The sequence below is a fragment of the Ambystoma mexicanum genome, chromosome 13 (genome assembly GCF_040938575.1).
Source record: "Ambystoma mexicanum isolate Mex_15411 chromosome 13, UKY_AmexF1_1, whole genome shotgun sequence".
In the NCBI taxonomy this organism is placed as follows: Eukaryota; Metazoa; Chordata; class Amphibia; order Caudata; family Ambystomatidae; genus Ambystoma; species Ambystoma mexicanum.
In genome coordinates, this window is record NC_090938.1 from 753643221 (window position 1) to 753666824 (window position 23604).

Genomic DNA, 23604 nt, shown 5'->3' on the forward strand with positions numbered 1-23604 from the left:
CGGATCCTGGCCAGCCCTGCTAAGCCTTGTCGTGGCCAAATGCACACACGCATTCTAATCCTACTCCGTGATCTCCAACACTCTGGACTTCGGTCCACCGAGGGCGTTCCTGCTAGCAGCATTTTGAGACTATAATAATGGTAAAAGGCGCTATATAAATAACAAAATACAATGCAATACTATTGAACCAGCTGTCGAATGACGTGAAATGGAGTTTGTGCAGTTATTGTGCGCAGAGGACTCAGTAACCAAATGGTTAAATCCTCTATAGGAAAAATGAGAGCTCAAATGTCCTTGAATATGCAAGAAGTCCAATGATGTGGAAAGTGATTTATTACGGTCACAGCCGACACGTGTTTCGACGCATGAGGTCGTCCTCAAGGCTGTTGTAAGGGATAACGCGTGCATAATTATGGAAATAATAAATACGTGTACAAATATTTTCATATGTTACAATCAAAAAAGAAGAGAGAGTGACAAAAGGTGCAGAAAATAACATGAACAGAAGATATGCATCATAATTAGACAATTGGCCGTTTGACAATGGTTGAACATTTTCGTAAATCCGTTCATAAAATAAACTATTGTTAATGAAAAAGCAAGGGTGTACCTACCCAATTCCAATCAAATTCCGAAATATCCAAAAGAGGGGCAGGAACCAATGCGGGGAAAGAGAGGGGGTATAATGAGCAATGTGCAAATCTTCGTTGCGATTGTGTAGAGTAGGTTATGTGCATTCCCTGGTGGTAAATCCATCGTGCTGCATCCACAATCCAAGGTGGATGCACAGAAACAGTGCAGTGGGGTCAGTCTACTAGGATGTGAATTAGTGAGTCCCAAGGTCATGAGAGGCCAGGAAGCAGTCCCAGTATGCAGTGGGGTCAGTCTACTAGGATGTGAATTAGTGTGTCCCAAGGTCATGGGAGGCTAGGAAGCAGTCCCAGTATGCAGTGGGGTCAGTCTACTAGGATGTGAATTAGTGAGTCCCAAGGTCATGGGAGGCTAGGAAGCAGTCCCAGTATGCAGTGGGGTCAGTCTACTAGGATGTGAATTAGTGAGTCCCAAGGTCATGGGAGGCTAGGAAGCAGTCCCAGGAAGCAGTCCCAGTATGCAATGGGGTCAGTCTACTAGGATGTGAATTAGTGAGTCCCAAGGTCATGGGAGGCCAGGAAGCAGTCCCAGTATGCAGTGGGGTCAGTCTATTAGGATGTGAAATAGTGAGTCCCAAGGTCATGGGAGGCCAGGAAGCAGTCCCAGTATGCAGTGGGGTCAGTCTACTAGGATGTGAATTAGTGAGTCCCAAGGTCATGGGAGGCTAGGAAGCAGTCCCAGTATGCAGTGGGGTCAGTCTACTAGGATGTGAATTAGTGAGTCCCAAGGTCATGGGAGGCTAGGAAGCAGTCCCAGTATGCAGTGGGGTCAGTCTACTAGGATGTGAATTAGTGAGTCCCAAGGTCATGGGAGGCTAGGAAGCAGTCCCAGTATGCAGTGGGGTCACTCTACTAGGATGTAAATTAGTGAGTCCCAAGGTCATGGGAGGCTAGGAAGCCAGTATGCAGTGGGGTCAGTCTACTAGGATGTGAATTAGTGAGTCCCAAGGTCATGGGAGGCTAGGAAGCAGTCCCAGTATGCAGTGGGGTCAGTCTACTAGGATGTGAATTAGTGAGTCCCAAGGTCATGGGAGGCTAGGAAGCAGTCCCAGTATGCAATGGGGTCAGTCTACTAGGATGTGAATTAGTGAGTCCCAAGGTCATGGGAGGCCAGGAAGCAGTCCCAGTTTGCAGTGGGGTCAGTCTATTAGGATGTGAATTAGTGAGTCCCAAGGTCATGGGAGGCCAGGAAGCAGTCCCAGTATGCAGTGGGGTCAGTCTACTAGGATGTGAATGAGTGAGTCCCAAGGTCATTGAAGGCCAGGAAGCAGTCCCAGTATGCAGTGGGGTCAGTCTACTAGGATGTGAATGAGTGAGTCCCAAGGTCATGGGAGGCCAGGAAGCAGTCCCAGTATGCAGTGGGGTCAGTCTACTAGGATGTGAATTAGTGAGTCCCAAGGTCATGGGAGGCCAGGAAGCAGTCCCAGTATGCAGTGGGGTCAGTCTACTAGGATGTGAATTAGTGAGTCCCAAGGTCATGGGAGGCTAGGAAGCAATCCCAGTATGCAGTGGGGTCAGCCTACTAGGATGTGAATTAGTGAGTCCCACCCCAGTATGATGATTCACATTCAGAAAGGTGACAAAACATATCTGGATAGTGCATACAATGAATCCGGCAATCAGGCTGGGGTGAGTTAAGAATGGTATAAACTCACCAAAAGGAGTAGAGGGTTGAATCCCCATTAAAAGTTGATGGGTGACAAAAGAGTCACAATTTGAACCCAATTTAGAAGAGTCCTAAAGAGATGAATACAACAGGAATGCAATGAGCACCTTAATACTTGGTCGCAAAAGCTCTGACTACCAGTAATTAAGAAAAATGATCTGGTCTCTTACCGTGTAGAATGGACAAGGTGTGCGCTGGACAGCTATCAAATGATTCTGTTGTATCTGAGGTATTGGTTGTGTGCGCGTCTGGAATGTTGGTGGATGTGCGCGTGGAGGTTCGGAAAGGGACGGTTGGTTGACGGCAGAAGTAGTTGGGACTTCGTGCCTGCCGGGTGGGCTTCCAGTGTTTCTCCTCACTATCATCTGTGATCTTATCTGGCAATAAACACCCCTGAGATCTAAGCAGTGTCGTGTACTTACCAAAGGTGCTACTAAGTCACAGATTCCCTCTCATACGTCCATATACCTGACAATCTACCGACTCTGCAGAGCTGTGCGCCCTATAGAGAGAATGTATTCACCCCAGTCACCTGAGCCTGACTAATGGAGCTGACAGCAGGAAGTGATGTTCACTGTCAGACAGGAGAAAGGAAGTGATTAACCCTCTGGATGCCAGCTGCCAGCCCCAAAATAAAAAGCAGGCATGAAGACAGAAGGTCCTAAGTGAAAAGATCTTTTTAAAAAGTCTTTTCACTAAAAGACCGATTTAGAAAGACCACTCTGTGACCGCACGGAGCAGTCTTTCCAAATCGAACTGTCATGCCCCTGCCACACACGAGTGTGCGGAGGGGCTGACTAGCAGATCGGGACCCAGAAGCACAAGACCAGGAGAACGGGTAAGTGTGTGGGTGCGTCTGTGTTGGTTTATCTATGTGTTTTGGTTTGGGGGCTTTGGGTGTGGGGAGCTGAGGCTGAGAGATGAGTGTTTGTGGGCACATGTTTGTTTGTGTGTTTGTTGTCTGTATGTATGTTGTTTGGTTTGGAGGATTAGGGGGTTGGGGTGATGGAGGGTGGTGGGTGGGGTATAGGAACAATGGGGGGCACGGGTGGTGAAACCCCCCTGAAATTAATTTCAAAAAAGGAAAATCGCAATTAAAGGTCTCAAGTGAAAGAGACCTTTATAATGCCGGTTTTCCGATCAAAAGAAAATCGGTCAATGTAAATGTTTTTTTTTCTCTTGAGACCTTTAAAAAGAGGTAATTTCACATAGAACCAGACAGACAAACTGTTGCCCCTGAACCTTATATGAACAGTGGGAATGATGGAAGTTAGTGTTAGAGATTTGGCTAAGGTTTATGGTTATTGGCATCATTACATTTAGGGTTACCATCAGGGCTGGTATTCTTGGAAACCCATTTGAGGTTGTCAGTGCTATAAAGATGCAGCTACCCCAGAACCTGCAGAAGCCTTGCCCTGGCCTGGAGCTGGTGATGGAGCACCAGACATGTCCTAAGCTATGCCCACGTTCCCAAAAACACTCCAACCAATTGTTCGTTCCACGCTCTTGGCCCCAACGTCAATGCCAAGTAGAAGACTGTGTGCCGAGGCTGTGCTTTAAGAACTGGCGAATGATATCCTGGTAATCAGGTGGTCATTGACAATCTCAGTGCAGAGTTGCAGGCAACCAAGATGACATAACAAGGGTTAGGGCTAACATTAGTGGTTTGGATCAATGTGTGTTAAGAATGAGGGTTTGTGCTAGGGCTGCAGGATGTGGGTTTAGGAATAGGATGTGCCATGGGAGAGGGATATGGTTAGGCTTAGGTTAGGATTAGGGTTAGGATGGGATTTACAGCCTCAATTACAGCCAGAGTCAGGATAGGGTTCAGGTAAGTTTTAGTGATGTAGGTAGGGTTGTTGAATACCTTTTTGGTTTTTAGGAATATAAAAATGCTAACATAACATAGCCAGGAGCGTCTCTGGGAGGCTGAGGGTCTCGGGTGCAGCAATGGCCTCTGCAGTCACCAACCTCTACACCCCTGTCAGTCACTTGTGCGCTCCATCTCCTGCCAAAACCTATGGCTCCTTCAGAAAAGTGCATGCGCCTGAGGACCTGCAGGGTTCACCGCATGGCATCCCCTGAGGGAAGCTGGCATCACTGGTGCCCACAGTTCCCATGGTGTCTTCACTCCTACCCAACCCGGCCAATGCCATCAGCGACAGTGTGTGGGGATTTGGCACATTTTGTCAGGTCAGTGAACATGTGAAGCACCTCTTGGAGTGATGCAGCCCTGTCCAGATTAACAGATTACAAGGGAACCCTTTGCTTCCACCAAGTAAATCTCTTGATCCTGAAACTATGGATAATTTCTTTAGATTTAGACTAAGGGCCTCATTACACGGTAGGCGGTGGACCAAGGTGCTATTAGCACCCTGGTCCATGCCGGTAAAATACCGGTACCGCCTTGGAGGAAAGGGGAATTACCGCCCTATTCCAAGGTTGGCGGGGCAGTAATTCCCCCTTCCCCCATTGCCCTTCCCCGTTCCCATTTTTGCCCCATAGGGCATAATGGGAATGGGGAAGGTGCTAATTACGGGACAGTAATTAGCAACCTGGTCCCTTTGTGGGTTGGTTTTTAACACCTGCTAAAAAGCAGGCGTTAAAGTACCAACCCGCGAAGGGACCTCGTAGTAAGGCGGTAAGAGTTAACGGCCGCCGGTACCATTACCGGTGACCGTTAACCCTTACCGCCTTCCGTGTAATGAGGCCCTAAATATTTTACCCCAATTAGAAATTCTTCATATTAGAGATAAAGGAGCATTTCCGAGTGATATTTGTGAAAAGTGTGAACTGATCTAAAAGCAATCTATCCAACACCTATTATCGCTATGTCCAGGGACCTGGGAACAAAGATATCTTAGTTTTCAAAGATTTGTTCACAGTGTCGCTTCTCTAGATTCACTTACGCTCTGGCAAAGACGGTCTTCGGAAAATGAATTGTTTTTAACAGCTGAAGTGGTAAAGGTCTGGAATGAATTAAATCTCATTGGACGTAACATATCTGAATAGAGTGAAATAGTGTCTATCTCGTCGCTCGATGAACCCGTGACCGTCAGATAGCGCCAATGGGTAATCATCTAGTGTCTGATTCTTTTCCTATGCCCTGTTAACATTTTGATGTGTATATCCTCACGTTGGATCTGTCTGTGATTTAGAAATGGTTTATTGTATGTTCTATTCTGGGTTTCTTGTACGTTTGGTGACTCATAAGTTATCTTACTTTTTAATTTTGTTTGGAATTCTGAAATTTGTGATGTTATTCTAAAGAAAATGAATTTGTAAAAAGTCAAGATTTAGGGCTCATTACACGGATGGCGGTGGACCAAGGTGCTATTAGTGCCATGGTTCATGCCGATAAAATATCGGCACCGCCTTGGCGGAAAGGGGAATTACCGCCCCATTCCAAGGTTGGCGGGCGGTAATTCCCTCTTCCACCATTGCCCTTCCCCATTCCCATTTTTGCCCCATAGGGCATAATGGGAATGGGGAAGGCGCTAATTACGGTACCGCAAATTGCGGTACCGTAATCAGCTCCCAGGGTCCTTTTGCGGGTAGGTTTTTAACGCCTGCAAAAAGCAGGCGTTAAATTCCCCAACCCGCAAAGGGACCTCGTAGTAAGGCGGTAAGGATTTACCGGTACCGGTAAAATACCGGTACCGGTAAACCCTTACCGCCATCTGTATAATGAGGCCCTTAGATTTTTTTGGTTACAAGACAATAAAAAAAAAATAGTAAATACCTTTTTTGTAATTTACTTTGTGGGTATTACTTCGAAATACTTTTAATTTGTATATGTATTTATGTATTTGTGGGGTAAGAGGAAAAGGGGGTGGGGACGGGTATGGGATAGGCATCACAGTGAAGGGAAAGAGGGGGCTGACCCCCCAAAAATTTGAAGTTACATTTCAAGTAATAACCAGGAAGTAAATTGCAATGTAGCAATTAGTTTGTTGAAATGACACGGACCCCCAGGAAGATGCGTGGGCATTTCTAATTACATGGTTTCAAGAGTTAGTGGAGCTCAGTGAGTGGAAATCTCCACACATCCGGCTTCTGGGAATGCAGGGTCTTTAAGGGAACAATGGCTGTCCCATGGGAGTGTAAGTTCTGTTAGCATTAGTCTGTATTGGCTGTCAAGTATTCCAGGACATGGTGAGTAGTTACATGGCACAGCACGAGGTGGCGGTGTGCAGATGCAATTGGGAGGAGGCATTGTGGTGCATCGGATCAAATCAGGGTACGTGCCATGTCTGTTTTATTTGATGAGGCTGCTTGAAATGGACAGAGGTAAAAGAGATTTTAGAGGAACTCTTTCATGTTTTGAGGTTAGGGCTCTAGTTAGGGGTAGAATAAGGATTATGTTCAGGGTTAGTGGTAGGATTATTTTTAGGGTTAGTGTTAGGGTAAAAGTGAGGCCCAGGGTTAGGGTTAGGACCAGGTTATAATTAGGGGTTACGGTAATGGTTATATTTAGGGTCCTGTTCAGGGTACATGTTGGGGTTCGGGTTAAGTGCTTTGATTCAGGATTAGGGTAAATTTAGGCTATGATTAGGGGTTAGGATTAGGTTTAGATTTAGGGTCCAGTTCAGAGTAAGTGTTGGGGTTCCTGTTAAGTGTTTTGGCTCATGGTTAGGGTTAGGGTTAGGGTTAGGCTACGATCAGGAGTTAGGATTATGTGTAGATTTAGGGTGCACTGCAGGGTACATTGTGGGGTTTATGTTAAGTGTCTTGGCTCATGGTTAGGGTTGGGGTTAGGGTTAGGCTACGATCAGGAGTTAGGATTATGTGTAGAGTTAGGGTGCAGCACAGGGTAAATCTTGGGGATTGTGTTAAGTGTGTTGGCTCATGGTTAGGGTAAGGGTTAGGCTAGGATCAGGAGTTAGGATTATGTGTAGATTTAGGGTGCAGTACAGGGTACATTTTGGGGTTTATGTTAAGTGTTTTGGCTCATGGTTAGGGTTAGGCTAGGATCAGGGGTTAGGATTATGGTTAATTGAGGGACCAGTTCAGGGTAATTGTTGGGGTTCCTGTTAAGTGCTTTGGCTCATGGTTAGGGTTATGGTTAGGCTAGGATTAGGGGTTAGGATTAGGTTTAGATTTATGGTCCAGTTGAGGTTAAGTTTTTGGGTACCTGTTACCTGTTTTTGCTCATGGTTAGGGTTAGGCTAGGATTAGGGGTAAGGATTAGGTTAAGATTTAGGGTCCAATTCAGGGTAAGTATTGGGGTTCCTGTTAAGTGCTTTGGATCAGGGTTAGGGTTAGGGTTAGGCTAGGATTAGGGGTTAGGATTATGTGTAAATTTAGGGTTCAGTTGAGGTTAAGTGTCCGGGTTCATGTTAAGTGCTTTGGCTCAGGGTTAGGGTAAGGGTTAGGCTAGGATCAGGGGTTAGGATTATTTGTAGATTTAGGGTGCAGTACAGGGTAAATGTTGGGGTTTATGTTAAGTGCTTTGGCTCAGGGTTAGGGTTACGGTTAGGGTTAGGGTAGGATTAGGGGTTAGGATTATGTTTAGATTTAGGGTACAGTTCAGAGTATGTTTCGGGGTTCCTGTTAAGTGTGTTGGTTCATGCTTAGGGTTAGGTTTAGGCTAGGACTAGGGGTTAGGATTATGTGTACATTTAGGGTTCAGTTCAGGGTAAGTGTTGGGGTTCCTGTTAAGTGCTTTGGCTCATGGTTAGGGTTAGGCTAGGATTAGGGGTTAGGATTATGGTTTAGATTTAGGGTCCAGTTCAGTGTAATTGTCGGGGTTCCTGTTAAGTGTTTTGGCTCATAGTTAGGGTTAGGCTAGGATTAGGGGTTAGGATTATGGTTAATTTAGGGTCCAGTTCAGGGTAAGTGTTGGGGTTCCTATTAAGTGTGTTGGCTCATGGATAGGGTAAGGGTTAGGTTAGGATTGGGGGGAAGGATTAGTTTTAGATTTAGGGTCCAGTTCAGGTAAGTATTGGGGTTCTTGTTAAGTGCTTTGGCTCAGGGTTACGGTAAGGGTTAGGCTAGGATTAGGGGTTAGGGTTATGTGTAGATTGGAGTGCAGTACAGGGTAAATGTTGGGGTTTATGTTAAGTGTTTTGGCTCATGGTTAGGGTTAGGGTTAGGGTTAGGCTAGGTCTAGGGGTTAGGGTTATTTGTAAATTTAGGGTTCAGTTCAGGGTAAGTGTTGTGGTTCCTGTTAAGTGCTTTGGCTCAGGGTTAGGGTTACGGTTAGGGTTAGGGTAGGATTAGGGGTTAGGATTATGTTTAGATTTAGGGTACAGTTCAGAGTATGTTTCGGGGTTCCTGTTAAGTGTGTTGGTTCATGCTTAGGGTTAGGTTTAGGCTAGGACTAGGGGTTAGGATTATGTGTACATTTAGGGTTCAGTTCAGGGTAAGTGTTGGGGTTCCTGTTAAGTGCTTTGGCTCATGGTTAGGGTTAGGGTTAGGCTAGGATTAGGGGCTAGGATTAGGTTTAGATTTAGGGTCCAGTTCAGTGTAATTGTTGGGGTTCCTGTTAAGTGTTTTGGCTCATAGTTAGGGTTAGGCTAGGATTAGGGGTTAGGATTATGGTTAATTTAGGGTCCAGTTCGGGGTAAGTGTTGGGGTTCCTATTAAGTGTGTTGGCTCATGGTTAGGGTAAGGGCTAGGGTTAGGCTACCATTAGGGGTAAGGATTATGTTTAGATCTAGGGTCCATTTCAGGGTAAGTATTGGGGTTCCTGATAAGTGCTTTGGCTCAGGGTTAGGGTAAGGGTTAGGATAGGATTAGGGGCTAGGATTAGGTTTATATCTAGGGTCCAGTTCAGTGTATGTGTTGGGGTTCCTGTTTATTGTTTTGGCTCATAGTTAGGGTTAGGCTAGGATTAGGGGTTAGGATTATGGTTAATTTAGGGTCCAGTTCAGGGTAAGTGTTGGGGTTCCTGTTAAGTGCTTTGGCTCATGGTTAGGGTTATGGTTAGGTTAGGATTTGGGGTTAAGATTAGGTTTAGATTTATGGTCCAGTTCAGGTTAAGTTTTTGGGTTCCTGTTGCATGTTTTGGCTCATGGTTAGGTTTAGGGTTAGGGTTAGGCTGGGATTAGGTTTAGATTTAGGGTCCATTTCAGGGTAAGTATTGGTGTTCCTGATAAGTGCTTTGGCACAGGGTTAGGGTAAGGGTTAGGCTAGGATTAGGGGTTAGGATTATGTGTAGATTTAGGGTCCAGTTCATGGTAAGTGTTGGGGTTCCTGTTAGGTGCATTGGTTGATGGTTAGGGTTAAGTTTAGGCTAGGACTAGGGGTTAGGATTATGTGTAAATTTAGGGTTCAGTTCAGGGTAAGTGTTGGGGTTCATGTTAAGTGTTTTGGCTCATGGTTAGGGTTAGGGTAGGATTAGGGGTTAGGATTATGTGTAGATACAGGGTTCAGTACAGGGTAAATTTTGGGGTTGATGTTAAGTGTTTTGGCTCATGGTTAGGGTTAGGCTAGGATCAGGGTTTAGGATTATGTTTAGATTTAGGGTGCAGTAAAGACAAAATTTTGGGGTTCCTGTTAAGTGCTTTGGCTCATGGTTAGGGTAAGTGTTAGGCTAGGATTAGGGGTTAGGATTATGTTTAGATTTACGGTCCAGTTTAGGGTAAGTGTTGGGGTTCCTGTTAAGTTTTTTGGTTCATGGTTAGGGTTAGGCTAGGATTAGGGTTACGGTTAGGCTAGGATTAGGGGTTAGGATTAGGTTTAGATTTAGGGTCCAGTTCAGGTCAAGTGTTGGGGTACATGTTATGTGCTTTGGCTCATGGTTAGGGTTAGGGTTAGGCTAGGATCAGGGGTTAGGATTATGTGTATATTTAGGGTGCAGTACAGGGTAAATTGTGGGGTTCATGTAAGTGCTTTGGCTCAGGGTTAGGGTTAGGTTTAGGCTAGGATTAGGGGTTAGGATTATGTGTATATTTAGGGTTCAGTACAGGGTAAATTGTGGGGTAAAGGAAAAATGTGTGCAGAACTTTAAAAACTGGCGCGTGACCTCCTTGTAGTCAGGTGGTCATTGGCAATCCTAGTGACACATTTTGGAGAGTGGCAGGCAACCAAGAGGACATTGAGGGTAGTGCGTGTACATTGTGAGGATAAGGGTTAGTGGTAGGGTAGCAGTGAATGTGTGTAGGGCTAGGATTAGGATATGGCCATGGGAGGGGGCTGTGGTTAGGGTTAGGATTAAAGTTGGGGCTGGGGTTAGAGTTTTAATTGCAGTAGGTATATGGTCCAGGTAAGGTTTGGTTTCAGTGGTATGCCTTTCTGAGTTTAGCAACCATGCAGTTGCTGCCATTACATATTGAGGGGTGCCTCTGGGAGGCTGGGGTGTCTTGGGTGCAGTCTTGGCCTATGAAGTCGCCGCCCGCTAACGCCCTCTTAGTCAGTTTTACAGCCCCACTCCTACCACAATCAATGGCTCCTTCAGGAAAACCTGCACAGCTGCAGTCCTGCAGTGTCCAGAGCATGACTTGCCCTGAGGAAAATGGGCCCTTGTGAGTGCCCACCTTTCCTACGGTGGGTTTCCCCGCCCTTCAGCTGCCAGCCAGAAAGAATGAGCCCTGCCAATGCCATCAGCTGCAGCCCCCATGTGTGGGGGTCTGGTTGGGGGGGTTTCGCCAGGTAGGTGAAAACGTCAAGCACCATTTGGGATGGTGAAGACCTCTTGAGATGACCTGATCAATAGCTAGATCTAGTTTACTTGGTCCTTCTTAGTAGAATGGTTTCCGGTGTTATCGGGGCTCGGTGAGTAGAAGTAGCTCGCCCTAACCTTCCCGTGGCATCAGGGACCCTCAAGAGAACAGTGAGAGTATTATGATATGGTAAGGCATGTTATCATTACTCTGCAATGCTTTCCCCTGAAGCATTCCTGGACATGGAGAGTATTTCAATTGTAGAGCACAAGGAGGCAATGGGAGAAGGCCCAATGGGTGAACTTGTGTGGATGTCACAAAACTTTACTACCTGGCATTGGGGCTTCTCGCATAAATCAGGGTAGATAGCGGTTCCGTTGCTTGTTATCCAATGGGGCGTGCTTGCTCAGGAGATGTGGATTGAAAGAGTCTAGAGTGGAACTGTTTAAAATTTTTAGGGTTAGAACCAGGGGTAGGGTCAACGTTCAGGGCTGTATTCACTTGAGAGTTATGGTTAGCAAGTATTAGGTGTAGCCCTAGTGTTCAAGTTATATATTATAGTGACAGTGGCAGCCAGGGTTAGGATAGAGTTAAGGCTAGTGTGCAGATTAGGTCAGAGCTAGGGTCAGGGATAGGGTTAGGTTTAGGTTTAGGGTCAGGGTTAGGTTTAGGGTTACAGTTAGGTTTAGTATTAGGGTTAGGGCTATGGTCAGGGTTAGGGTCAGGGTTAGGGTTAGGTTTAGGGTTAAGGTTAGGTTTAGGAGTTGGGTTAGCATCAGGGTCAGGGTTAGGGTTAGGGTTAGGTTTAGTGTTAGGGTTGGGGTTACGGTCATGGCCAGGGTTAGGATTAGGGTCAGGGTTAGGGTTAGGTTCAGGGTCAGGGTCAGGGTTAGGGTAAGGTTTAGGGTTATGGTTAGGGTTAGGGTTAGCGTTAGGGTTAGGTTCAGAGTTAGGGTCAGGGTCATCATCAGGGTTAGGTTTAGGGTTAGGGTCAGGTTTAGATTTCTATTTAGGGTTAGCGTTAGGATTAGGTTTAGGGTTATGGTTAGTGTTATGGTTAGGGCCAGGGTGTGGTTATGGTTAGGTTTATGGTCAGGTTTAGGGTTAGGGTCAGGGCCAGGTTCTGAGTAAGGGTCAGTGTCAGGGTTAGGGTCAGGGTCAGGGTTAGGGTTAGGGTTAGGGTTAGCGTCAGGGTCAGTGTTAGGGTCAGGGTCAAAGTTAGGGTTAGGATTTGGTTAAGGGTCAGTTTAAGGGTCAGGTTCAGGGTCAGTGTTAGGGTCAGCATCAGAGTCAGGGTCCGTTTCAGGGTCAGGATCAGAGTCGAGGTTTTTGTCAGGGTCAAGGTTAGGGGTAAGTTTAGGGTCAGGTTTAGAGTCAGGGACAGGGTTAGGTTCAGGGTTAGGGTCAGTGTCAGGGTTAGGGTCAGGGTTAGGGACAGTGTTAGGGTCAGGGTTAGGTTCAGGGTTAGAGTCAGGGTCAGGGTTAGGTTCAGGGTTAGGGTCAGGGATAGGGTTAGGGTTAGAGTCAGGGTCAGGGTTAGGTTCAGGGTTAGGGTCAGGGTCAGGGTTAGGGCTAGGGTTAGGGTTAGAGTCAGGGTTAGTGTAATGTTTAGGGTTAGGCTTAGGAGTTAGGATTTGATTTCGATTTAGGGTGCAGGTTAGGGTTAGGGTTTGGGTTCCTGATTTGGGTTCGGGCTCTTTTTTGGGGTTAGGCCTCATGTTATGTGTTTTGGTTTACAGTTATTAGTACATCACTCGAATGTTTGAATTCATCAAAATGTAAAATTAATTATATTCATAAAACTGTTGTGATCTTTCAAGGAAACATATTTTTAATATTGGAATAAAACAATCGCTGCCACCTGTAACAACGCTCTGGTGTCAATACGCCTTTGTTTCAGGGAGTAGCTCACACCGAACCCTCAGCACCCACCGCTGAGATCTGCATGCACAGATCTGCATGCACAGATCTGCATGCACACATCTGCATGCACTCTGGAGATTGTGGCTTTAAAGTGCATTTTTCTAGCTCAGCCTTTTATCCTTCCAAGGTTAATAACATTGGCCATCAGTAAATGCAGTGCTTGGAATCAGGACTGGGGCCTTCTGAAAGGTCCATGCAGTGATAATATACACACTGAACTATGCTTTATGTCATGACAGTGTGTCAATGCAGTTGTGTGCTGAATGTGGATGGAAATAGAAGCAGTAAAAATACACACTCAAGGAATGTAAACGTTCAGGTGTCAGGAGACAATATTCTCCTACCGGCATCTAAAGTTATCTCAACTTCCTTAAGCAGAGGTTGGCGATTACAAAATGTCCAAGTTAAATGTAGAATGTAGGACAGTCTAGTGTGTTTGTCCTTAAAGGAAATATTTGTTTTATGTGCTTTAATGGCTAACCCTTTGTGTATAATTCTCATACGCTGTCTGTGCATTGGGGACTGGGCTTGCACACAGCTCTCATGAACCTAAACCCCAGCTCCTCCTCCTCTAATATTCTGCATATGTATGTTTTTTTTTTTTTTTACAGCGCACTGCATGCTGGACAGCCTTTAAGCACGGACTGGGAATCGAACCATGTTGCTTTGAGTTCCCTTGTTCCCTGCCCCTCAGCCATCCTGGCTGACAGTGCGGGCAACAATGATTTATTTCTCCAACTAATTAGCCTTCCTAACATATTCTAGCATGAGTAAACATATATGAACACACTTCAGTCCTGGAATATGTTAGGAAAGTGCCTGATAGTGAGAGAAAAAATTGTTTTTCCCCAACTATATTTGTTTGCTAATGTTGTATCCACCTGATCCTATGAAAACATTGCCATGACCGTCCTTAGACTTCAATGGATTGACAACTATTGACAAATATTGCAGCCCTTTTATTCTCGTATCTAAATGTTAAGCTGAGCGAATGACTATACATGTGTCATAGCTACAACAACTCCAACGTTAGGGTAAGTGTTTTGAAGTTAAATGAGCACCATATATAATGTATAATTAGTCATTGAAACACACAACCCTTTTATGAAAGAAATGTATGCCAAATATAAATATCTGTGGTCATTTATACGTTCCAAAGATTCTCTTTGATTTCATGCAAAGCAGGCAGGAAACCTGATTGGTGCTATTTGCCACCTTCCCTTTTCTCATAGGAGTATTTTGAAATACTAGAATAGGAGTATACCAGACTGCCCTTCTTGGAATTATACCCTTCTGACAGAAAATGTTTCGAATGATCAATTCTGATTGTCATAATGGATGCACTTGTCTAAACTAAGCAAAACCCTTAAAGACAATCTTAATCATTACAATTATTTTCTTCATAATCCACATGGGGCATAGTGCTCTTTTCATTGTTCTCAGCACTTACCCTAACATTAGAGTTTTTGTAACTATAACCCTTAAATACTTATTCGGTCAACCGCCTTTGTCAATGTTAGGAAGGGAGTCTATGGGAATTAGAACATGGCTGATAAATTTATTAGAAAACATCCCATTATTCCTACCATATATTTCTTATCAAGAAAATCACCAACAATGTGATAAACTGCATCAGTGAGACCAATCATCAATCCCAAATGGAACCAACATGTGCATTTATAAAAAATGGATTTCTAAATCCACTAGTGAGAAAACTCCATCATATTCCAGAGCCAGTATTCACATTCTTAACATACCTACTGGACATGCAATAGTATACAAACCATGGGGGTCATTACGACCCGGGAGGTAAGGGGTTACCAGTACCGGTAAGGGCACTGGTATCAGTAATCCCTTACCGCCCTACTATGAGATCCATTTGTCGGTCCTCCCTTATCGCCTGGTTTTTCCAGGCGTTAAGGAGGGGACCCGCAAAGGGACTTTGGAGCTAATAACGGTACCGCAATTTGCTGTACCATTATTAGCGCCTTCCCCATTCCCATTGAGTCCTATGGGGCCTCAAATGGGAATGGGTAAGGGCCCTGGTGAATGGGGAATTACCACCCCCGCCAACCCTGGAATGGGGCGGTAATTGCTCCATTCACCAGGGCGGAGTCGGAACGAGTTTGGAGGCAGCATTGGCGCTAATAGCGCCGTGGTTACCTCCAAACTCCTAATGTGGCCCCATATGTTAGTCCCCTTAGATGTAGTAGCTTTATAAACGTCAATTCAACATGATCTAGCAATTACGCCAAGGAATCAGCAATTCTTTCTGAAGCACGTTTACCGACTAAGGACCTTCCGATTCTAACACAAAATTGGGATGGTATCGGATCTAAATGTATATCGCAAAAAGGGGAAAAAACTCCTCAGCATCCAGGGGACAAATGAGTAGAAGAGCTAACACACAAAGGGGGGTGCCCCCTAAATGAACCACTTCAGTTTATGATTCTATACACCCTAGCTCTATTCAGACCTGGCCACTGTAAATAATCTCAGAATGTGACCCTTCTATAGCAATCTTTACGCACGACAGAACTGTACATCAAACCAGAAAAAATACGAAATGTAAAATTATGGGCAAAAAATATATACGACATATTAGTAATTTGTCATGGTGACATAGACAAATCACTACCACCACACTTTTATGAACACTTGAACCAAAATACGTTTGAGCTGAATTTCACAATCACACAGAGTAGGAAAGAGCCTTCTTAGATTTATATCAAGGATGGACTATTACACACCAAGACTCCTTACTTCTTGCAAGTAGCAGACACAAGAGAAAACAACAGAAAATATTCCATTAGAGAATTCTTGCGTGCCTCACAGAACTTTTATAGACTAGAACACAACAACAAGGCATGTGATGACTTATTCATCAAATTTTCAAGCAGAGCTATAAGGAACACATTGAGATAGTAACAAGAAAAGAGAGGTCATATGATCGAGATCAACTCTTAACACCAAAGATATAATTTGACAGAATGAGGGACAAAGTGCTATTCATTACTAAGTATAGTTCTGAGACTAACAAAATATACAATATCACATGTTAACCTTTGAATTTATTGAAACAAGGCCAAGAACTAGTACATGAGCAACCAATCATGGTTTATTGAAAAGCCAAGACACTTCAACGACTATTAGGTCCTAGTCATTTCGATAAAATATCAATTTACAATAATATCTACTTAGGTAATTTTCCTACTGGTTTTTACAAATGTGGACTCTGCAACATGTGTGGTTATACCTTGGATAAGATGACTACCTTTAAGGATCAATAGGGAAGACGTCTGAACATTTGACAGTGTATTAAAGCATGTACGTGGCATATATGATTACATGCATGTGTAATACATTTTATACAGGGTGTACAAAGACATCTGAATAACAGGGCCTGTGAGCATGTTAGATCCAGTAACCTAAGCAACCCTACTTAGCCTTTGGCATCACACTGGCAGAGAGAATGTGGAGGAGAAAATATACAACGACTGAGACTTGTGGGAATCAAAAGAGTGAAGATAAACAAAGAAAAGGGGATGTTGAACAACTACTGGGACAAAGGGAAGCAAAAAGAATAGTTTACTCATTAAGGACCATGTATTACACACTTTCTGATAACTAGGATACACTCCTGCTTGGAAACTTGAGAAACATTGGACTGTATAGAGAGGAATTGTCAAGGTATGGATGTCATTAATGCTACACCTGTAGCGTTACCAGATATCATTTGTGAAAGGGAATCGACAATTAAAATGAGAACCATTTTTTCAACAAAGACTTTTGTGTTTCCCAATAATTATGTATTTGAAATCCTTCTGTCACCTTTGTCTGATAACCCAACTGTATGATAAATATAAAATGATTGCAGTACACCATGATTAGATCACGGCATGTATGGATATCAGTAACTAAGAACTGTATTTGGTACAAACAGCAATAACACTGGCATTGATCTTTATTACTTTACATAATCTCCTTTGAACACATATCAACACATTAAAGGAGACTATACATCCTTCAATAGTATCAGCCAAGATTGTAAGAGTCTCCATGTCAGCTGCTGCTTTATCTACTACACAATGGATGCTTTTTTGACATTAATGGATATCATTTATTAGTCAAATATGGTGATTGGTAACACCTTATACCAATGGAGGGTAACCTTAGCCACCCTCTATGCCCATGTGGCAGTGGTGGAAAAATGGAGTGCCATGTGAAAGTAACAAAAAAAGAGTGAAAATAGTGCATTTGAGCGATACATGATGATAGGCACAGGACAATGGGCCTCATTACGACCCTGGCGGATGGACAATGGTGCTAATAGCACCATGGTCCATGCCGGTAACTCTCCGACTCCACCATGGCGGAATGGGGAATTACCACCCCATTCCGAGGTTGGCGGAGTGGTAATTCCCCCTTCCGCCATGGCCCTTCCCCATTCCCATTTTTGCCCCATAGGGCATAATGGGAATGGGGAAGGCGCTAAGTACGGTGCCGCAAATTGCGGCACCGTACTTAGCACCAAGGTCCCTTTGCTGCATGGTTTTTAACGCCTGCAAAAAGCAGGCGTTAAAATCACCATCCCGCAAAGCGACCTTGTAATCAGGCGTTAAGGGTCGGCGCCGTTTACGGCGCCGTAAAACCCTTAACGCCTGGGTCGTAATGAGGCCAAATGAGAGATGTAAAATGGCTACAGCGAGAGAGCCTGAGAGGAGAATTGTTGTAAATATAAGGGAAAAATTGATATAAATAAAAATAAATATATAAATAAAATATGATATCATATCATAGAAACAGAAACAATAAGAGGAAGATAGGTTGGCAAGGGCCAGAATTTGAAGAATTAGAAACAAGCGAAAATGAAATGACTGCATGAGGAATAAGCATTAAATGGGGGGAGAAGGCAGAAAGGACTTAGAAAGTAAAGCAAGATAATCCATGCAGAAGACCAATGAGAGAACAGTGATAAGGGAGCAGAGAAGTGCAGAGAGAGGGAGAGGGAAAGGGAGGGAGAGGTCATGTCAGCGATAACAAGGAAACATGTGGCTGACACTTGCACCTCACCGAGGCATCCCTCATATGTGTGCAATCTACTGCACCTGAACATTTGGGATCACTGCCCATGGTGTCTCCATACCCCTGTCCACACCTGGCAGCCGCCTGCACCGGACAGTACTCATTGCCTCCATCCTAAAGTATATAGTAGAAGGTGTTCATTCAGGAGGAGGGGTGCATTAATCATCCGTGAGGGATGGAGAAAGGTGAGAGGGGGTAAGGACATGTGCCCGCCTTTAGGGCCTGAGTACCTAATGGGACCTCATTTTCCATTTCTCTCTGAGATGGGGAATCGGGGGAGATATAGTTCCGGGTTCACCGGTACTCACCTCGGCCTTTCAGGATAGCAGCTGCCCTATCTAGATGGCCTTTGAGCATTGAAGCCAATGTTATCAGCGCACTGGCCAATCTGCCAGGCTGTTATGCAAGGCTAGGCAAAAAGGACGAGCATACTCGTCCTTCGCACTTAAGGGGTTAAAGGAGCTCTATGCCTGCTGTGGCTGCTTAGCCATTCTAGAATAAAGTATGACTTGTAACCCTAACCCTGGCAGGCTCTTTCTGTTGTGGTGGAAGGCTTCCTTCAAGCTCAACCCGACATCTACTTCTGCTGTTTGCTATTTTTTTAAACTAAGGTGGTCTGACCACTCCAGATATGAACAGACAATTTTCCATGACATCACATCCTGACCTATCAGGAGGCGGCGCGGCTTGTCCGCTGAGGGTCCTTCATCTCCCCCTGCCTGGCGTGTTATGACTTCCTGTCTATGACCGGTCCCGGTGGGCAGTCGTACCCTGAAGATCTCTCTTCTGGATCTCTCTACTGGGTCTCTCTACTGGATCTCTCTTCTGCATCTCTCTACTGGATCTCTCTACCGGATCTCTCTTCTGGGTCTCTCTACTGGGTCTCTCTACCGGATCTCTCTTCTGGATCTCTCTACTGGGTCTCTCTACCGGATCTCTCTTCTGGATCTCTCTACTGGGTCTCTCTACCAGATCTCTCTTCTGGATCTCTCTACTGGGTCTCTCTACTGGATCTCTCTTCTGGATGTCCGCTCAGCCTGTGGACAGAGACCCTCAGATGCATTCCCTGTGTCTATTGGCCGCGCTCAGTGCTTTGTCAGGTAAGTCCTGGGGCTGATGTTCGTGAGGGATTTGCTGGCATAAGCCGCACTCCTTCTCTCTTCTCATGTATCTCCTCTCCTTCTCAGACTTCCCTTTTAAGTCAATTACCATTTTACTATGTGCTCTTTGCCCAGGCGTCAGTATATATTGCACACAGGTGCATTGTTGCCATTTGTTTCAACTCTAAGTCTCGGTCTGGTTTGCAAATTATGATACCAGGGATTTGCCGGGGTTGAAGAAGGACTCCTGCCCGGCGGCATCGAGGCCAAACTCTTGGGAGCCACAGTAATACCCTTTCCATGTCTAATATTTGTAGCTCAGTATAGCAGGCAATTGGTGTCACCGACACACTTCACAGTGGGGATTTATACAGGATTTAACAGACACAGTGGAAGGGATCATCGGGGGGGAGGGCGGTCTCGACCGTTATAGGTCAAATGACCTTTTTTTCCAGAATGGACAGAGTGATCTTTCTAAATCGAACTGTCATGCCCCTTTCCGCACACGAGTGCGCTCAGGAGCTGACAGGCTCAGCGGGACCTGGAAGCGCAGGACAGGGAGAACGGGTGAGTGTGTGTGCATGTGTGTGTTGTGTGTCTGGCTGTGTTTTGGGATGGGGTAGTCTCAGGTAGGGGGAGTCTTGGGTGGGGAGCGAGGGGGCGGGGGCTGAGAAATGAGGGTTCAGGGGGCAAAACACCTGATTTCAACAAAATCCCGTGGGAGAGGGTGTGGGTGGGGGGCAGGGGGGAACAATGGGGTTGTCAGGGAGTGAAACCCCCAGAATATTAAACATTTAAAAAAAACATTTTAAAGCTCTCATGAGCAAAAGACCTTTAGAATGCTGGTTTTACGATCAAGGGAAAATCGGTCATTGTAAATCGGTCTTTTTCGCGTGAGAGCTTTAAAATGAGGTCTTTTCACATAGAACCGTCTCAACAGTTTAGAGTAGAGACAGCGAAGTGGCAGTCCCTCTGTAACACTCCTGCAGAATGAGCCCAGTGCCTGGAGCCTTTTGCACATTATGCAATCATTCTGAATAAGGTATGCATTACTAATTGGTTCATCATTGGCAAAGGGTTGATACACTTTTGTTGCCTATTAATTATACGTTCATGAATTATCACCAACTTGCATTTTGGCTGTTATTTTGTATTTATTTGGAAAGGAAGGAAAGGTTTGAAACAAAGCTCTTTGAATGAGCACGTATGGCTGGCTGGGCCATGCCCATGCGTAGGGGACTGGCCACGCCCATGCGTAGGGGACTGGACTCGCCCATGCACAGGGGACTGGCCACGGCTATGCACAGGGGACTGGACATGCCCATGCGTAGGGGACTGGACAAGCCCATGCATAGGAGACTGGACACGCCCATGCGTAGGGGACTGGGCACGCCCATGCACAGGGGCCTGGACACGCCCATGCATAGAGGACTGGGCACGCCCAGGCGTAGGGGACTGGACACGCCCATGCGTAGGGGACTGGACACGCTGATGCACAGGGGACTGGCCACGGCTATGCACAGGGGACTGGACATGCCCATGCATAGGGGACTGGGCACGCCCAGGTGTAGGGGACTGGGCACGCCCAGGTGTAGGGGACTGGACAAGCCCATGCGTAGGGGACTGGACACGCCGATGCACAGGGGACTGGCCAAGGCCATGCACAGGGGACTGGACATGCCCATGCATAGGGGACTGGGCACGCCCATGCGTAGGGGACTGGCCACGCCCATGCACAGGGGACAGGACATGCCCATGCATAGTGGACTGGGCACGCCCAGGCATAGGGGACTGGACACGCCCATTCACAGGGGACTGGACATGCCCATGCATAGGGGACAGGGCACGCCCAGTCGTAGGGGACTGGCCACGCCCATGCGCAGGGGACTGGACACACCGATGCACAGGGGATTGGCCACGGCCATGCGTAGGGGACTGGCCACACCTATGCGTAGGTGACTTATAAAGGCACGCTCAGTAGCAGCGGGAGACGCAATACCCGGGCGTAGTAGGGAGGCATCAGGACAGGACAGGGGCCAGCACTGGCAAGATGAGAGTAGGACGGGGAGAGGAGGACATTGACAGTCTAGAGGGCATACATGTAATAGAGGATGATCATAAACAGTGCATGCATCCATGTTCAGTGGGGGGTGGGTACCAGTTGCCACACGGCTACTCCTCTAAGTGAGAGGCCCCCCTTAGGGCAGATTTGAAGCCTGGCACTGGCCACCTGCTGGTTGCACTACCACCGTGTATTGCCGTTATTATTTATTTATTTGTATTTATTATTATTTATCTGTTCTCCTCTGCTCAGCACTTTCCACTTCTCCCCACTTCCTTGCACTTTCCCCCTTTTCCCTTTCCCATGCACTTGCGCGTACTCAATGTCACTGGGCCTAGTAAGATCGTTGTTCCCCTCCCTTGCCTTGTCGCGCTCTGAAACCCTTTTGTACGAGCGCGATATAAATAAAATATCAATATCAATATCAATGATAAACCGGGCATTGACTTGATTTCATGGGGAATTGGGTTTCGGTGGTGGGGAGTGAGAAGGTTGAGGAACGAAAGCAAGAGGAAGCAGAGAGATGGTGGAGACCAGAGTGGCCGAGGAGAGCAGAGTACGGGGAGGTGAGTTACAAGTGGTGGAGTTGGCCAGGTTGTGGACAGGTGCTGATCAGATAGAGATTCTTGGACTTGGAGGCTGTACAAGGCTGAGTGGAGATCGCGAGTGGTTGATGAAGGTGCGAGTAGCAAAATTAAGTCACCTGTTGAGTCGGAAAAAGGAATAAAGAGGGAGTCCCTTGGGGGAGGACGGGGCAACATTCCAGCCTGCTGAGGCCAAGGGTGAAGATGAGAGTCCTGGCAAAGTGGAAGGGCAAGGGGTGATCGTCTGGATATCGAGGAGGCGAAGACTGGCATCTCTAGACCTATCGACATGCACTGAGGTAGTTTCGGGTCATGTGCCCTGGGGTTTGGGATGAGGATTTTGGAGGTAAGGAAAGAGGAGAGCGAGGGACAAGTTGGGACTGGTCAGGGGCAGGGGGGACGGTAGAAGGAGCGCACCATGTCCTGACTGATGTCACCGGTTGACGTTACATTCCTAATGTGATGTCACACGCTGACGTCAGGTGTCTAAAGTCATGTCACGTTCCAAAATATGGATCCTGGCTGGATATTGAAGCCTGAACTACACAGCATACATGATCTGATGTTGATACAAGCAAAACAGTGGACATCACAAACAATAGAAAAATGAGAAATAGCGAAATACACACTGACAAATGTATAAATATAAAGAGAAAACAAAAGCATGCATAGTGGATATTTGTTTTTTATTTTTTTTATTGCAATTTTTAGTTTTTACAAACTTTTATCACAATGTTACTTCCATTATATCTCCTAATAAAAAATAGACAAAGAGAAAAAAAAGAAAAAAAAAGCGTGTCATTTGCTTTGTAGAACCTTATGGTTCCTTAGGTACCACCCTTTCTAAGTTTCTTTCAAAATTTCATCCATAAAGTCAACAATTGCACAGGTTATCTTCGTGTTGTAACCTAATATCACACGAGTCCACCATTCGTCAAAGTTTCCATTTAATGGAAATGAAAATCCCAAATGACATGTCCTTGGGCCGTTAATGCGCTACATGTTACGGTTAAATGGTACAGCGATTCTATTTCCTTTTTACAATATCTGCAGAGATTGTCTTTGAGATCAGCTTCTTTTCTTAGCCAGTGCATCTCTTTGGTCTTTAATGCATTTAGCCGTAAACGCAAAAACTGATCTCCATGATGGCGAGATGGGCATTTTACTAGGTATTTCGGTTGTATTGTACATCTAGTTTATTTGTTATGCTCCCAAGTGGGAGAGCAGTACGCAGAGTCGCTCTTTTTTCGAAATTTGAAATCCAACTCCATATAGTGGATATTGTAAAGTGGCAATTGGATCACACCGCTGGCGGGGCGCTCTTATTATAAACAGAAACTTGCCCCATGTTTTGAAATCCCCCCTTTCCTTGCTTCTGACATTAATCTCACCCATCTCTCAAATGTGCAACTAAGGAGTCCCTTAAGGCCCCATTATGCATGCCTGCACCGCTTGCCACCACTTTGCCCCAGGATAAACTGGTCTAAGCTCTGGCACTCTTAAAATCTGCCTTGACCACTGACTCTCTGTTGTAATGTAGTCTGTTTCGTTTTTTATAGATCTAGTAGCTCGTCATGTTGAGCAACACAGTTTGGGAATAGGTTGGATTTTCACTTTAAGATTCAAACTTACCCCCTTCATTCCTAATGACTGACACACACACCAATGCTTTGCTCAAAGAAATGTTGCTAATGGCTGACAAACACACCACAGCTTTGCTCAAGACGAGACAGCAAAGAAATGTTCCTAATAGCTAGCAGACACACCAATGCTTTGCTCAAGACAAACAAACAAAGAAATGTTCCTAATGGCTGACAAACACACCACAGCTTTGCTCAAGACGAGACAGCAAAGAAATGTTCCTAGTAGCTAGCAGACACACCAATGCTTTGCTCAAGACGAGACAGCAAAGAAATGTTCCTAATGGC

At 45.6% G+C, this 23604-nt stretch overlaps 1 protein-coding gene across 2 annotated transcripts in view; it reads left to right on the forward strand.

Annotated features, from left to right (window-relative positions):
- Positions 1–18683: 18683 nt before the first annotated feature.
- LOC138521907 (natural cytotoxicity triggering receptor 3-like) overlaps positions 18684–23604 on the forward strand; it is a 110760-nt gene continuing 105839 nt past the window's right edge. For both annotated transcript variants that reach the window (XM_069635067.1, XM_069635068.1), the window contains exon 1: positions 18684–19030. In XM_069635067.1, coding sequence (XP_069491168.1) covers positions 18955–19030 — 76 coding nt within the window. In that variant the 5' untranslated portion in view covers positions 18684–18954. The remainder of the gene's footprint in view (positions 19031–23604) is intronic.